This window comes from Aulonocara stuartgranti (genome assembly GCF_965226115.1).
Source record: "Aulonocara stuartgranti genome assembly, chromosome: 12".
NCBI classification, from domain to species: Eukaryota; Metazoa; Chordata; class Actinopteri; order Cichliformes; family Cichlidae; genus Aulonocara; species Aulonocara stuartgranti.
This window is the reverse complement of record NC_138948.1, coordinates 33682078-33694720: the sequence shown is the minus strand read 5'-3', so window position 1 is coordinate 33694720 and position 12643 is coordinate 33682078. Positions and strand designations below refer to the sequence as shown.

At 39.7% G+C, this 12643-nt stretch overlaps 1 protein-coding gene across 1 annotated transcript; it reads left to right on the top strand.

The window, feature by feature from the left end:
* Nucleotides 1-1225: 1225 nt before the first annotated feature.
* figla (folliculogenesis specific bHLH transcription factor) lies at nt 1226-10786 on the top strand. The gene is made up of 6 exons (XM_082556182.1): nt 1226-1567; nt 3614-3760; nt 3874-3963; nt 6515-6667; nt 7773-7837; nt 10358-10786. The coding sequence occupies exons 1-5, from the start codon at nt 1382-1384 to the stop codon at nt 7788-7790; spliced, it is 594 nt and encodes a 197-aa protein (XP_082412308.1). The 5' UTR covers nt 1226-1381; the 3' UTR covers nt 7791-7837; nt 10358-10786.
* Nucleotides 10787-12643: the final 1857 nt, after the last annotated feature.

Genomic DNA, 12643 nt, shown 5'->3' with positions numbered 1-12643 from the left:
CTATCCAGTGTACATCACTGGCAGCTGGGATAGCCAGCACCATCCTGAATATCTCACAGGACTGTTTTCATGGTGTGAAACAGGGATCTCAGTATGATTTTCTGTCATTTATTAAAGATTTGCCAAAAAAAAAGAGTTTAAACAGCTGAGAAGAATTCTGTGGCTATACTTGTGAAAGTTCCTCTTTATGTGAAGAAAGTAGAAGCTTTGAGAAAAGCTTAACTGGGATTTGACTGTTGGAGGTGAAAGAGCATCCGAAACTTTTGATTTACATGAACAATGGGAACCGGCAGAAAAATCTTCCCAGAAAAGCAGCTGTGGAGGTGGAGGAGTTAAAGCAGACAGGAGACATCTGACATTAAGCTGAGGGTTTGCTTGAGGCAGTGTAAAGTTGTCTGACTTGCCCTAAAGACAATAAAGATGCCGAGGTGTGAACATGAAAGCAATTTGTAAAATCTGAAAAGATATGTTTTGATGTGACACATTGTCAGAATGGAGCTTTAATTGAATATGTTTTTATTTTAAACGTCTCCCTGGTGTGAGAAAAGCAGGCCTCTATTAATTCTCCAGACTACTGTTTAAAAAGTCATTGTGTGGATTTCAGCAGTGAAATGTTTTTATATTTGAGGGAGGTTTCCAGATTATGCTAAAGAGATAACAACAGATCGCTTGTTGACATATTAACAAGCAACCTGTTGTGTGAATAATGCCGTCAGTAATGGGTCATGGTAGTGATCAGACACCAAAATAAAGCTATGGAAGTGTGAAGGAGGCACTTATTTCTCAGACAGGGATGTTCTCTCTGGCTTAAAATGACTTGATCATCATGGATATGTTTGGCAAATATCTTTTTTTTTTCTGTGTGATGTTTTGCTTATGTTGGAAAAAGGACTGAAGTCAACTGGATTTATGAAAAACTACATATGAAGAAATTACCAAGTTTGCAAGTATCTTTATGACTCTGTGTTATTGTACCTAAAGTATATTCAACCAGCCTATGAATATCTTGATAGCACTATTATGTTAAATTCATTATAATTTCTGCTGCCCACTTGGTCACTCTTAAATAATAAACTTTTAATGTCAGTGAGACTTTCCCCTGGTAAATAAAGGATATATAAAAGTCCATTTACCCCAAACTGATAGCGGCTTCTATGTAACAGGAATGTTCTTTCCTGCTCAAAATTTCTTTTTTTTTCAGTGTGGAAAATACCGGAAGTCCTTTTTGGCACAACACCTGACTCTAATTAAAACCCTCCTGACGCAGGTGTGATCCTCCGCCACGCCAGAGGCCTCTCGCTGTTCTCTTTTACATGGCGCCACGATAAAGAATTAAATCGACCAGGTGGTAGCTTATTTTTATCAAACGGTACTCGTTAAAATGAAGGTACCGGAGGAGGAATCCATGAGTGACATTTTGAAGCGGCTGACGGGCGAGTCCGCGCTCCCTGTCTACTGCAACATCGAGAAGTTCAAACGAGGACGGGACAATTTATACTTCGTGGCCGAGGACTTCAGCCAAACTGTGAAAAAACGAGAGTTGGTCAACGCCAAGGAACGAATGAGAGTGAGTGTTTTAAAAAGTAACTCATAACCACAAATGAAGGACTGGTAGCAAACCCTTAGAAAGAGGGTCCTGGAGCCATTTTTCATCCACTGTGTTTTTTAATTTCAAGCCATTTTCACTGTGTTGAATAGAATATAGCCAAATTTGCCAAACATTTTTTTTTAAAAAACATTTTTAGAATTGCGGTCTGAGTTCATTAAATTAGCTTAAAATAAGCTACAAATATGCATCCACCTTTGGTCCTAGAGCCAAAAAACGGCCCATTGAAAACCATTATAAACGCTATTTTTCATTTCATTTTTCATAACTAAATGTAGTGCCATCGTCAAAGTGAGGGGGACACTTTAGAGTCCGGGCCTTAAAATTTAATTTTTTTAGTTGTCCACCAGGTGGCGCCCTTCATATTTCAGCATTGAACGAACTCAAGCCAAAGATTCAGATTTTGAGCATGTCTTTCTGCTTTAAAAAGGGGGGGAGTGGTGTTGTGTCACTATCAATGACCTTTATGTTTAAAAAAAAAAAAAAAGGTCTTTATGTCAAAAAAATAAAATAAATAAATAAAATAATAAAAAAAAGACACACTTTTTTTTCAAAAGTATTTTGATGGCCAGACAGGCACACTCCAATGCAAACAAATTGAATATAAAAGCAAGAACTAAAAGCAAATTGGATTTTATTTTCCCCTTAAAAATCATTTTTTTTTAAATACAGCTGCGGTTGAATGACCTGGAATTAGTCATTGATGGAAAGCTAAGATACCGCATTTCTAAATAGACGCGCATTGAGCAGAAAACGGAGATGCTTTCAGCTCACACTGTTAATGGATCACGTAGCGACACCAATTATCTGCAAATTGTGAGCGAAGAGGAGATCGATTGGAACAGCCATTGGAGGATTTCGACAAACTGGCGGACAATGACTAGGCTCCGGACGCTCCAGCGTACAGGTCTGACTCGCCGTGTGCCAAAGTGCGCACAGAAACACTTTCGCTGTCCTGAGTACGAAAAGTGCTGACGTTGTCGTTTGAAAAAGTATTGTTACATTACCATTGAGTTTGGGAGTTACAACAAAAAATGATATTTTTGTGTGTGTGTGTGTGTGTGTGTGTGTGTGTGTGTGTGTGTGTGTGTGAAAACTTTATATGAATATTTCAGGGAGAAGTAGTTTTAAAAGTAATTTAAAGTGAGAAAAAATATAATATTATAGCACTTTTTATGGTGTGGTCGATTTTTGGCTCTAGGACCAAATAAGGATGTTTTTAAGGACCTTCCAAGGGTTAACGGCTCACTCAAGGAGGGAAGCTGTTAGCAACCTCACAGCTAACGATGCTAGCTGGAAAAATAATGTTATTGTTCATTTTGGGAATAATTTGCTGCTAATTTCTCAAAATAGACTGACGACTTTATTGTCCAAGCAGAATTGCAAGTTTAATGTAAACATTTCGACTCTCAATAAAGTAATTCCCCCCCACTTAATCTGTGCCACTCCGCCCTACAAGGAGTCCTCGGCTAATGTTTTACACAGAGCTGCACTACACCATTAAGGCACATTGTTTGGCGCTGAAGTTCGCTCGAAGGCCTGCATCTTGGGTTTTTTAGCAGCTGTGTATTAAGTGCTAAGCATGACCGCTTTATGAATGCATCCTGGCATTAAATGGTCTGAAATGGACTAAGTTTCTTGGAAATGCAGTTCTCCTTCGTTGTTATATTAGAGATGTTGTTTTTGGATGTTTGAACAATATTATTAGAATAAATAATGATGATGATAATAATAGCGCTGATATTTGCATAAGTAGTCCTGCTGGGGTGCTGAAAGTTGCCTTTGTGTTTAATTAAAAACTACCTTTTTGTATTTCAAAATTGACAAGTCTGTATACAACTCAGTGCTGCTTACAATCAAATAAGTATGAATACTTTAGTTTAAACCGGGATTTGCTCCCACAGGGCTTAAATTTCTACAAGAGTATCAAATTGTGACAATCGCTCCTGCTTCAAATCCTACAGTTTTCAGTGTTTGCTAAAGCACTTCAGCCTCTCTTCGTTGCAGATCAGGAACTTGAATACCATGTTCTCTCGCTTGAAAAGGATGGTGCCACTGATGCGACCAGACCGAAAGCCCAGCAAAGTGGACACACTCAAAGCTGCCACAGAATACATTCGACTGCTGCTTGCAGTTTTGCAGGAAACTGAAAGTGTAAGTACTGCGCTCGGCAGGACTCTCTGAAATGACAAGTGTATTGTTTTCCAAGAGCAACACTACCACTTATTGTGAAATGTTGATCTGTGTTTTGTTTTCGTTTATTTTAGGATGATGGCAGTGGGACTGATTTCTTAAAGAATGCAATCGCCTACAGTCAGACTGAAGGCCTTGGTAGTGACTTTTGGCGAGTGGATGATGTAAGTGGTGTCTGTTTCTTCAGTAAAGGGACGCTGTTGTATCAACCTACTAATGGTGCTAATCCACATTCAGAATGTGCATACATCATTAAATGGAGCGTCACATACATACTAGTGCTTTGGCCTAAGTTCCTGCAGTTTAGTTTTGCATTTGCATGTCTGTTGGGTTGATTTCAGGTTAGTGCGTTAGCCATTAACGCCTATCCCCATTCTTTGCATTGAGAAACTCTTTGCTGAAAGTAAGCCTAACAGCTTCCAGATCATTTATTCTGGCAATATGGCAAGAAGGTCATCACTGCTTCAAGCACTGTCTATATGATCTGGTCAGAGAGCAAGGACGGAAAGCAGTGCTCTGCCCTTGAAGAAGAGACATCTGCCCAAGATGAAGAAACTTCCTCTCCAGAAGATGAGGGGACAATCTCCAAAGAGGCTGACTGCATCACCACTGAAGATGAGTACTAGCCAGTGTGTGAATCCTCTTCTTTGGGGGAGGATTGGGGTTTGGGGGCATGGAGGTGGAGGCCGAGCAGCTGATGGAAAAGAACATAGGAGCATTTTCTGAGACCGAGGAGCCGGTGACTGAGTGGATCCCTCATGAAAGGAAAACCATGTGGGTCCCACTACTGAAGAGAGACTGCTCTACAATCCAGTACCCACTGGTATCAAACCAGATGTCACCCTGTATGCAGTTCCCTGCACTAGCAGCCTGAGATATACTTTTGACTTTTTTTATAACAAAGGAGATCTTTTAGCTGCTGTGCACCCTTACAAACCTGCACGGGAGGCAAAGGTGTGAGGATTGGAGGATTATAGATGAAGTGGAGATGTGAGCCTGAACCAGAATGAAGCAATACGTAGCATGTTGGATGACAACACTGGAAGTTCTCAGGAAGTAAAAAAGGGAAAGGGGTTCAGACATTCAATAATTTCCCCCAGGGATCAATAAAGTATTCTGATTCAGACTCCAACTGACGGAGGAGCTCTGAGGACAACGTCTTTCCTTCGGGCACCTTGGCACTGAGGAACTCCTCAGATGAAAACTGGCACAGGGGAAACAACCCAGAGCTTCCTCCCCAGCTCCTCCAGATGCAACAGAGGAAGATTTTGTCTGTCTTTGGCTTCACCAAAACTACCACATGCCAAAGCAACGGAGGAATGTGCTTCTTTTGACAGCAACACACAAGGAACCAGCAGTCAGTGATGGGGAATAGAGGATGCCTAGAAACAAGAAGCAATCCTGGACTACAATAGACACAAATACAGCTTAGATAACTTGGAGAGGATGTTGGCACCTCAAGTTGTTGAAGGAAAACTAGCTGCTGGCTCTTTTCTCCAATCTCCTGGATGTCTTGGGATATGATGCCTTTGTCCTGCCGGAAACAACTTCACTGAAGTGGGGGAGTGCTCTACAAATGAAGAGCGATCCTGGGAGAGCTGGGGCACATGCTGGTGACCTCAACAGCTGCAAGACACCCTTGTCCCTGATTCTCAGCCACTTCTGCCATTGATCCCAAGATACAGTAGTCTGAACAGGTGTGACCCACACCCCACCAATGAAATGAGAAGAAGGTGCAAAAGGCACACCTCCAGGATTGGAACAGCAGCCCCTTGCACCAGGTGTACAGGGTGGGCCATTTATATGGATACACTGTAATAAAATGGGAATGGTTGGTGATATTAAAGTCCTGTTTGTGGCACATTAGTATTTGTGAAGGGGGGGGGGCAAACTCCTCAAGACGGGTGGTGGCCATTTAGAAGTTGGCCGTTGAAACCAAGCACACCATTGTTTTTCTTGTGACATTACCAATAAGTTTGTGTCACATGGCCCTCTTCCTATGGGGGGGGGGGGGGGGGGAGTTGTATCCAAGATGGCTGACTTCTAAATGGCCACCAATTTTATAGCCTTTTGTAGACTTAAACAAGGGGTGCCCGTTTTTGGCCACGAGCAAGCTGAGAGGGAGTTTTTATGTTTTTGCTTTGAGGTTGTCTTCCAGCTAGTGCAGTGGACAAACTGGTGTTTAAAGGGTTAAAAATGTAAAAAGTAATAACTATCTTATATTTATGAAAAGAACTGAAGTTAGTTAAAAGCTTTATGCAGAAAGAAGGGTTTAAAAAAAAAAAACATGAAAATAATAAAAATTACAGACCTTATCTGTTGGCTGGAAGGTTAGTGATTTTGAACAAACCCGGAGGGTTAATACATTTTATTTTTTTTTCATAAAGCCACAAGCAGCAATAAACCATTCATTCCTGAGCAAAACATAAAACTACATCAGCTCACTGTCAAAAGTATATAGATATTTATTACAAAATATTAGCATATTAAATGAAATTATATCTGTTAGTGGAGACTTTTCCAGTGTGTTAGGGTGAGCTATCGTATCCAACATGAAGTGCAGCTTTTCCAGGAAAGTGCTAAATGAACAGTCACACTTTTTACCATCTCATTTGATTGTTGTTCTGGTTTAGTTGGTCTTGCTTTACTACAGTTGACCAGTCACTGTTCCCAGAAATGAATGTTTTATCTAACTGTGCTCTTTCTCCCTGCCAGTTGCTGAGCATGTCAGAGGAACAAATTGATGATGGATTCATTTTACCCCCTGAACCGGTGACAGACGATGGAGAGATGACCAGACTGATGTTGCAGCACTGTGTGATGCCAACATACCAGTTCATCATCCAAGTAGCTCCTGATCAGCCTGCGGTAACTCATCAATGTACTTCATGTTTTCAGGGGTCGGTGTTCAGCCTGTCAGTCAAAAAGAGAGGGAACCTCAGTCTGGATTACTCATCTGATTTGAGGCTTACTACTTATGTTTTTGTTTTTTTTGTTTTTGTTTTTAAGTGCAACAGTGCACACATCTGCAGGTCTATAGCTAAGATTAGAATTTTCAGTTGAGTCCCATGAGGCAAAACCAAGAACTCTGCTCATGCTGAAATGCAGCAGTGTGCTTGTTGACATGGTGACTCTGGTCACTTTTGACCCCATAGCCTGTACTCCGTCCTCCCTTGGGACACACAGTAGTGGGGTTAAAATAAAGACTAGTAGATAAGTGACATGAAATTGTGTGTGTGTGTGTGTGTGTGTGTGTGTGTGTGTGTGTGTGTGTGTGTGACCTAATTTAAAAAAAAAAAAAAAAAAAAATCTAAAAACGGCACATCTCTAAAATTGGCCAAATAAAAGCTCAACACATTACACTGGCATAATTTAACAACTAAGTCAGAATGCACAAGTTGTGTGTGTGTGGGGGGGAAACCAAGTACACAAAGTAAATCAGGGGTTTATTGTAATTTTTTTTCATTAATCAAGTTGCATACAGAATTGACCCTGATATATCAGTGACAGCTGGAGTAACCTTTCAGAAGGAAGATGGGCAATGTTTATGCAGTTCTTGGAAGACAAACCCTGCAAACAATAGGCAATCACATGTTTAATTCCACGAATGATCTGGCAGAAACATTCTTCAATTACAGCTGACAATCGGCGCACAGCATTTGATTGTCTTCTGAGTAGTGCCAACATCTGAAAGGTTCAAGCAGTCCTGACAAGTGCCTGAGCATCTGATTGGATAATTTAGGTGAAGAGGTTTAGATAATGCCAGAGCGAGGGTTTTATCCCCGCACTTATGTCATTATGCTGTACACAGAACTATTGTGACAAGCAGACTTCAGTTTTCAGTGTTTGTGCATCAAATTATGAACATGTAATCCTCCTGGACTGTAAGAGTGAAAAATTGACTTTTATCCAGCAGAGGAAATGCTTAACATTGTAAGGACTTGAACATTAACTTTTTTTTGTCTTCCAACAGATGTCTCAACCTTGCTAAGCAGTGTTTACAGCAGCTGATGTGGCCTGATATTGGACACCTGCCAGGTTTGCGTTTTGAACACTAATATTAAATCAGTTTACAGAAATGCAAGTGATGAAATGTTGGTGGGATCAGAATTTAATGATCAAGAATGTAATTGACTGCAGATCAAATCAAGTTAGTAAAGGCCCTGAATGATTAAATATCATTCTTGCTTTACTATTCTAAAAATATATGTGAAGTACAAAATTACTCAATGTGTACAAATGTTGCCCTCATGTGGTCTGAATGAGCATCTCAGAATGATTAAGGGTGTGAGTACTACTATATTCTAATTGGGCCTGATTTCATAGAATCTTTGTGTGTAATGATGTAATTGCCCTTAATTTCTTTTTTTCTTCTCTCAAAGCACTGGATGTGCATCACATAAAGTAGCCTATAGTTGAGTCTTTTTAAAAGTGTTGTTGCACTGCCCTCTGGTGGAGCGTTCCACTGTCTAATCTGTAGTTTCTGTTTCACCTCTGACCAGGGTACTAAAAATACCAGATTAGCTGCCGTTTGCATTGCCGATTTTTAGATTCCTGAATGTGAATTAAGGCTTCCTACAGAAACTTTTATTTAAATGGCTCGTAGTTTTAAGCGGACATTCTAGCCAACGCAACAGCTTCCTTTGAACACTCGTGCTTCTACAAGTGGTGTGACGCAGCGCCACACAGGAGTTATTCTCACATCACTGCTGTGAATAGAACTCCAAAAAGGATGTATTAGAACTGTTTAAGAATAGATGGATAATGTTGAATTAATCACTTTAGTCTACTAGAGAACTTTATTTCGTTGTTAAAACATGAAGATGTAAAGCATGTAGTATGTGCTTGTAGTGTCTTATCCTTCATATAACATAAATGATAAACAACGCTGATTAAACACATACATTTAAAGGGAATTTTAAGATTAAATGAACTAAAACAGTTAAGTGTTTGGGCTTCGTACTCTTTACATGTCCAAAGTTGACTATAACTCGAGTGACCTCGACCTGAAGGTCAGATGTCAACTTGAGAACAAGGTGTAGAGGCTGATGTTCACCACTGGCTGCTGCCAGGATTTTTATACATACTCCTCCATTTTCAGGGGATTAAAAGTAATTGGACTCCTGAAGTTCATAGGAAGGATAATGACATAATTATTTCAATGGTCAAGAGAACCAAATTTTCAAAATCATGAACGCACTCGAACAGGTAGACAGATCATTGTCAATCTACAGTCAAGAGACATGTTTGTGAATGTAAAGTCTCTATGTTCACAAACGATCCTGGTTTCACTCAAGAACAGGAAGCACAGGTTTGACTTTGCTAGGATACAACTGAAAGAGCCTGATCGTTGTACACATGAAACGAAAGTTAACTTGTAACAATTTGAGAGAAACGTGTCAGCATAAAGTCTATAAAACGTGTAGGTAATGTTTTTACATGGCTCATGTGTGGATGCCAGTGAAGCAGTCACTGATGACGTGAATGCTGATAGAAGCAGGGTGAAATGTGAAGCATACAGACAGGACTCTAGTTTAACTCCCCCCCCCCCGGCTTAACACCACAGCTTTACATGTTCACTCCATACAGACAAGTTCCTTATTTGGAGCACATTTCTACAAGACAGATAAGTTACCGTATATTATTATTATTATTATTATTATTATTATTATTATTATTATTATTATATATATATTTTTTTTTTTTTTTTTTTTTTTTGGGACCATAAGGCACATTAAGCGAAACAAAACAGTCAGATAAGTCAAACTTTAGTCAACTCAGTCGTCTTGCTTCCTCCACTTCCGTGCCATTGATTCATTAATGTCTTGCAGCTGCTCTATTCCCATGTTCTACTGCGTGACTGAGTTTACACACATTATGGTAATATTATGTTGAAGCATGCTATGCATTATTCTGAGGCTCCTGACTACTGTGGCCGTAATGCTCTGACAATCTACAAAGCGGTGCGGCTTTGTAACTTAGCAAAGTCATACTAAAACATTTTGACAGATTTTTGAGCACAGTGTCCCACATAAAACCGGTTTGCAGTCAGTAAGCACAACCAGAATTCATAAGGTGCACTTTTGAGAACATCTTACCTTGGGCATGGGCGTCTGAGAGGTTCTGCCCTTGACTATCTCTGGTGTAGACCATGATATGGGCATAATGTGTCTGTTGTTGACCAGAGACTTTCTGAGTTGCGGAAACTTTTTTTTTTTTTTTTCTCTCTCTCTCCTCTTCGGGGTACTCGAAGGGCTGGTTATGTTAAAAACTGGGGGCTGTGTGAGCTTAATGTGGTGAGGCTTGGTATTCACACTCTGCTCCTAAATATGTTGAAAAAAAAAATGTGGGTGAATTGCTCGTTTACAGCGTTGAAAACAAAAACGTGCACAGAGCCGTGCATGAAATGAAGCCCCAAAGAATTTGTGTTGAATTGGTTATTATTGAATTACTCAAATTGTTGCAGCCTGACTAGGCAAACATGTTTCTAGTGATTGATAAATGGTATGAATACTTTAAGGAAACCAAGTTGTTGAGTGTTGTGATTTTTCCTTTTAGGGTCCTGTTGCTTTGAAGAAAAGGATTGTTTTGAAGAAAGCAGACTTTCATTTGTGGTGTTTTAACCTTTTGGGGTTTTTTTTTTTTTTTTTTTTTTTTTTTTTTTGTTGAAGTAAATGTTTTGATTCTCATTTTACAGATTGTATCCTTGGCAGCCTTAAAATGTAAAAGGAATTTTGTTTTTGTAATTTCACTTATGAAATTGTTTTCTGTGTAGGCCTATTAGAAGCCTGTTATATACAACACTTGTTGTAAGAGTCATGTAAATGTTAAACTCGTGTTAGTGTTCAAGAAGGTTTTCTTTGGGGGGGAAAGACTTGTGCTGATTAACAGAATGAATTTGTCACACTGCTGTCACTTGTTAATGTTATTAAATACAAGTGAAAATGCATGAAAAATTAAAGACTGTAGTTCTTTGTTTCCTTTTGTTTTGATTCAGCTTTAAATATTAAAAAAAAAAAACCCCCTTTGTTCGGATATTTATATTTTATAAACTCAGCAGTAGAAAATTTTAAAGCTTCATACACTTCAGTTCACTTATAAGGACAATTAAGGTTCAAAAGACCTGATGAATTCTGACCAGGTCCCTGCAGTTCAAGAGTAAAGAGGCTTTAAAGGCCTCTTTACTCCCCCCCCCCCCCCCCCCCCCCCATGATTGCATGATTGCTGCAAAAGATCTTTAGAAATATTTAGAGAAACTGATACTGTTCTGCTTTTCAGGTCTACATGAAGAACATCACTTGAACCCTCATCTGCAGTCTGCAACGCAACATCAGCAGTTTTGTCGGCACAACCTAGCAACTAATTGGAAACTAGGGATTACCAATTGACTATTTTTGTGTAGCTCAGTGTACAGAAAGTTGGTGTGTGTGTGTGTCTAGTTTGTATTAGATTTTGTCATTTGATGTAATTGTTGTAGCTGGGAGTTCTTCAGCAGCCATATCATCACACTTTCCTTGGGCGCGTTTGAGTAGGTGTATACATTTCGGGTAAGTCATTAATGTACAAACGGAACAACAGAGAGCCCAAAGTTGAACCTAGAGGTACTCCAACGTTTGATTAATCTATTCCCCCCGTGTGATGTAGATCCTTGAGAAGAGTAAAAAGTCCACACAAATAAGAAGTTAATACAGTCTGTACACCTTAAAACAATCAGATCCATGAGCTCAAGCTACAGTCATCTAGGGTGTTGATACAACTCGTAACCAATCTGAACCTCAGCAGTTTTTTTCTGACTCAAGGCAGCAGCAGGAAACAAGCAGAAGTACCAGCCTCTGCCACCCACCACCTATTATTTACATCTGCTTCCAACCTACAGTAGCCATGTGTTGCCTCCAGCTGCTCATAACACCCACCTGCTCCCTCATGCAGTTTACGGAGCTGGGAAGGAAACCACCTCCCCATTCAGCCTCTCGTCCACTGTTCGATCCCCATCCAACAGTCTCTTACAAAGACCATTAAAACATATAACATCCCTCTGCTGGTCTAATCTCCACCCCCACAGAGCTGCAGGCACGTCACCTACGGCCTCATTTAACCGCAGTCCAGTTGCTACACCACATGAATGTTCTAAGGACCATCGACGGCCTCAACCTACAACCTACAGCTTCCTCCTCCACTTGCAGATTAAAGCAGATCGCAGGAGCTAAAGCTTCCACCTACTGCCTCATCCAGGCAATTTCACCAGCACCATGAACCCAAATAGCTGAAAAGTGATGTCATGTTTAAAACAACTGCCAACCCCACACCTACAACCTCATCCCGCACCTTTAATCTCAGCTGCAGATGCCAACAGAAACCTTGAAGCCAAATCTCCTTCAAACAAAATGGTCATGAGTAGAAATGTTCAACTAAATCCTACATAGTTCTAAAGTACTCTTGATGTGATTATAAATACACAGTGATGTGTAAATTTTAAGGAAATTAGGCTGAATGATGAAAAAAATCACATTTCTGAAAGTAAAATATCTTAAAAGAGCTTGAGCTGTTTTAATCTTTATATGATCCTTAAAATCCTGACTCTTTTTACCCTAAGGATGAAAAATGACACCCTCCCAAAAACTGCTGTAAAAGTATTACTATATAATACTTTTTTCCACTTTAAATGACTCCGTCTTTTAAAGCTACTTCAGCCTGTGAAATACATTGTAAAATGTTTTATTTTAACCCTTTAAAGGTCAGTGTGTTTACAGAGCTCCACTGTTTTATATCGGAAAAGAATACCAGCAGCGGAAAGTCTAAAAAGTACATTTCAAGGAGTGTTTTATTATTTTTATTAGGTCCTAA